This window comes from Littorina saxatilis, linkage group LG2 (assembly GCF_037325665.1).
Source record: "Littorina saxatilis isolate snail1 linkage group LG2, US_GU_Lsax_2.0, whole genome shotgun sequence".
Classification (NCBI taxonomy): Eukaryota; Metazoa; Mollusca; class Gastropoda; order Littorinimorpha; family Littorinidae; genus Littorina; species Littorina saxatilis.
The window spans coordinates 70933335-70935834 of record NC_090246.1 but is presented as its reverse complement, the minus strand read 5'-3'; the positions used below and the strand labels follow the sequence as shown (position 1 = coordinate 70935834).

The following is a 2500-nucleotide window of genomic DNA, read 5'->3' as shown; positions in this document are numbered from 1 at the left end:
GCGGTTTGTTAACAATTGTGTAACTTTTTTTCTGCTATGTTTTCAGGATTTGAAGTCAGTAGCAGCGACTCAGCATGATCCGTCACAAGACGTTCACCCCCTGTAGAAGTAGCAACACTTTACGCAGCAGAAGCTACTGCAGCAGTCCAGAGTGACTCAAAACTAACCCTACCTCAGAAAACAACCTCCGAGCTGACCTCGACCTCGACACTCTCACCTGGCGGCCTTGACCTTCGCGACCTTGCCCTTGATGACGATGGGGAGAAAGTGAATCGTTATCAATTCCCGCAAAAAAAGGGCCCGAGTTACATTCCTGAACATAATTAGGAGCCTTCGAGCTGACCTCGACCTCTTCACCTGGCGGCCTTGACCCCGATGACCTTGGCCTTGAAGATGGTGTCGAGGAGGTGCGTACGCTGGCGGACCCTGGCAGTGTCCCTGTTGGCCGGCATCCTCGTCCTCAATGTCTTCATCTTCGTCACGCTGCCCACCAACCGCCAGAATGAGGTCTACATGGATAACGACATCTTCAGCGCAGCAGCAGCGGCAGCAAGTCGTCAACGCTACGACTCCCGAGGCATCTCGCACCTCCAGTTCCCCAGGAAGAGACTCAACAAGAGCAACTTTACCTCCGACAGCAGAGGAGGAGGTGGGGGAGGAGGAGGAGGAGGAGGCGTTGAGGACGTTGGGGACCACCCTCCTCTTCTCCTACAGGAGCAGAGAGGACGCTTCGATCCTAAAGTGGGACAAGTTGAACACGCTGGTGCCTCTACACAACGCCAAGCAGAGGGGCAGAACAATGGTGTAGGTGGTGGGAAGGGAACGAACAGTGACACATCTGGTTCGGCTCAACGAGCTAACTTTACAGACCCGACTGTGGACGCCTTTGTAAAGACGTTGGAGGACAATGGACTGCTCGACGTTCTCCCTGGGAGCAGTCTTGAAGGGGAGAACTACTGGGACTTTCTCAAGCGGCAACGGCTGCAACGCAAAGCTGGGATGCAGCTGCCTGCCTACAAAAACTACAAATCGTAAGTGATAGTTGTTGTTATTGTGTTTTGGTGTCTGAGTGATTGTTGACAAGTGTTGCATCGATTGGTTCACGCTACAGGTCACGCTACAGGTACCCGTTTGTATACGATGTGTGTGTGTGTGTGTGGGTGTGTGGGTGTGTGTGTGTGTGTGTGTGTGTGTGTGTGTGTGTGTGTGTGTGTGTGTGTGTGTCTGTGTCTGTGTGTCTGTGTGTCTGTGTGTATTGTGTGTGTGTTGCCAGAGAGCTGTAAATTTTCTGAGTTTTGAGACAGATGTCGGCTTATCATGACGTAAAACTGGAGTTGCTGTTTTTTGGGGGCCGAGAATCTTCGGAATTATGACAATCACTGTTGGAACCGAGGCAAAATTCCGTCAGCCAGTATAGCTTTCATTACCATTTTCTCTCTCTCTCTCTTTTAACAATTCATGAGGTACGCACGTAACCCCCGCATTGTCTGTTATGAACGTTTCAGTGGGTGATTCGGGGTATTTTCTCCACTTAAAGCCCCAGTCCGTCTCAAATGGTTTACAGAACGATTTAAATCTTCTCATGACAAAAGCAGTTCTAACCTTATCGAACACACTTGCAATAGCATTTAATAGCATTATCTAACCCCCGAGCCATCGTGAACCCGTGTGATCCACTTTCCTTTTTATATTTAGTCAAGTTTTGACTAAATATTTTAACATCGAGGGGGAATCGAAACGAGGGTCGTGGTGTATGTGCGTGTGTCTGTCTGTCTGTCTGTCTGTGTGTGTGTGTAGAGCGATTCAGACTAAACTACTGGACCGATCTTTATGAAATTTGACATGAGAGTTCCTGGGTATGAAATCCCCATACGTTTTTTTCATTTTTTTGATAAATGTCTTTGATGACGTCATATCCGGCTTTTCGTGAAAGTCGAGGCGGCACTGTCACGCCCTCATTTTTCAACCAAATTGGTTGAAATTTTGGTCAAGTAATCTTCGACGAAGCCCGGACTTCGGTATTGCATTTCAGCTTGGTGGCTTAAAAATTAATTAATGACTTTGGTCATTAAAAATCGGAAAATTGTAAAAAAAAATAAAAATTTATAAAACGATCCAAATTTACGTTTATCTTATTCTCCATCATTTGCTGATTCCAAAAACATATAAATATGTTATATTCGGATTAAAAACAAGCTCTGAAAATTAAATATATAAAAATTATTATCAAAATTAAATTGTCCAAATCAATTTAAAAACACTTTCATCTTATTCCTTGTCGGTTCCTGATTCCAAAAACATATAGATATGATATGTTTGGATTAAAAACACGCTCAGAAAGTTAAAACAAAGAGAGGTACAGAAAAGCGTGCTATCCTTCTTAGCGCAACTACTACCCCGCTCTTCTTGTCAATTTCACTGCCTTTGCCATGAGCGGTGGACTGACGATGCTACGAGTATACGGTCTTGCTGAAAAATGGCATTGCGTTCAGTTTCATTC

The 2500-nt window shown here is 45.4% G+C and overlaps 1 protein-coding gene across 2 annotated transcripts in view; it reads left to right on the top strand.

The window, feature by feature from the left end:
• LOC138959627 (extracellular serine/threonine protein CG31145-like) overlaps positions 1–2500 on the top strand; it is a 97028-nt gene that overhangs the window by 28233 nt on the left and 66295 nt on the right. For both annotated transcript variants that reach the window (XM_070331188.1, XM_070331189.1), the window contains exon 2: positions 47–1031. In XM_070331188.1, the coding sequence (XP_070187289.1) occupies positions 376–1031 (656 nt within the window). In that variant the 5' untranslated portion in view covers positions 47–375. The remainder of the gene's footprint in view (positions 1–46; positions 1032–2500) is intronic.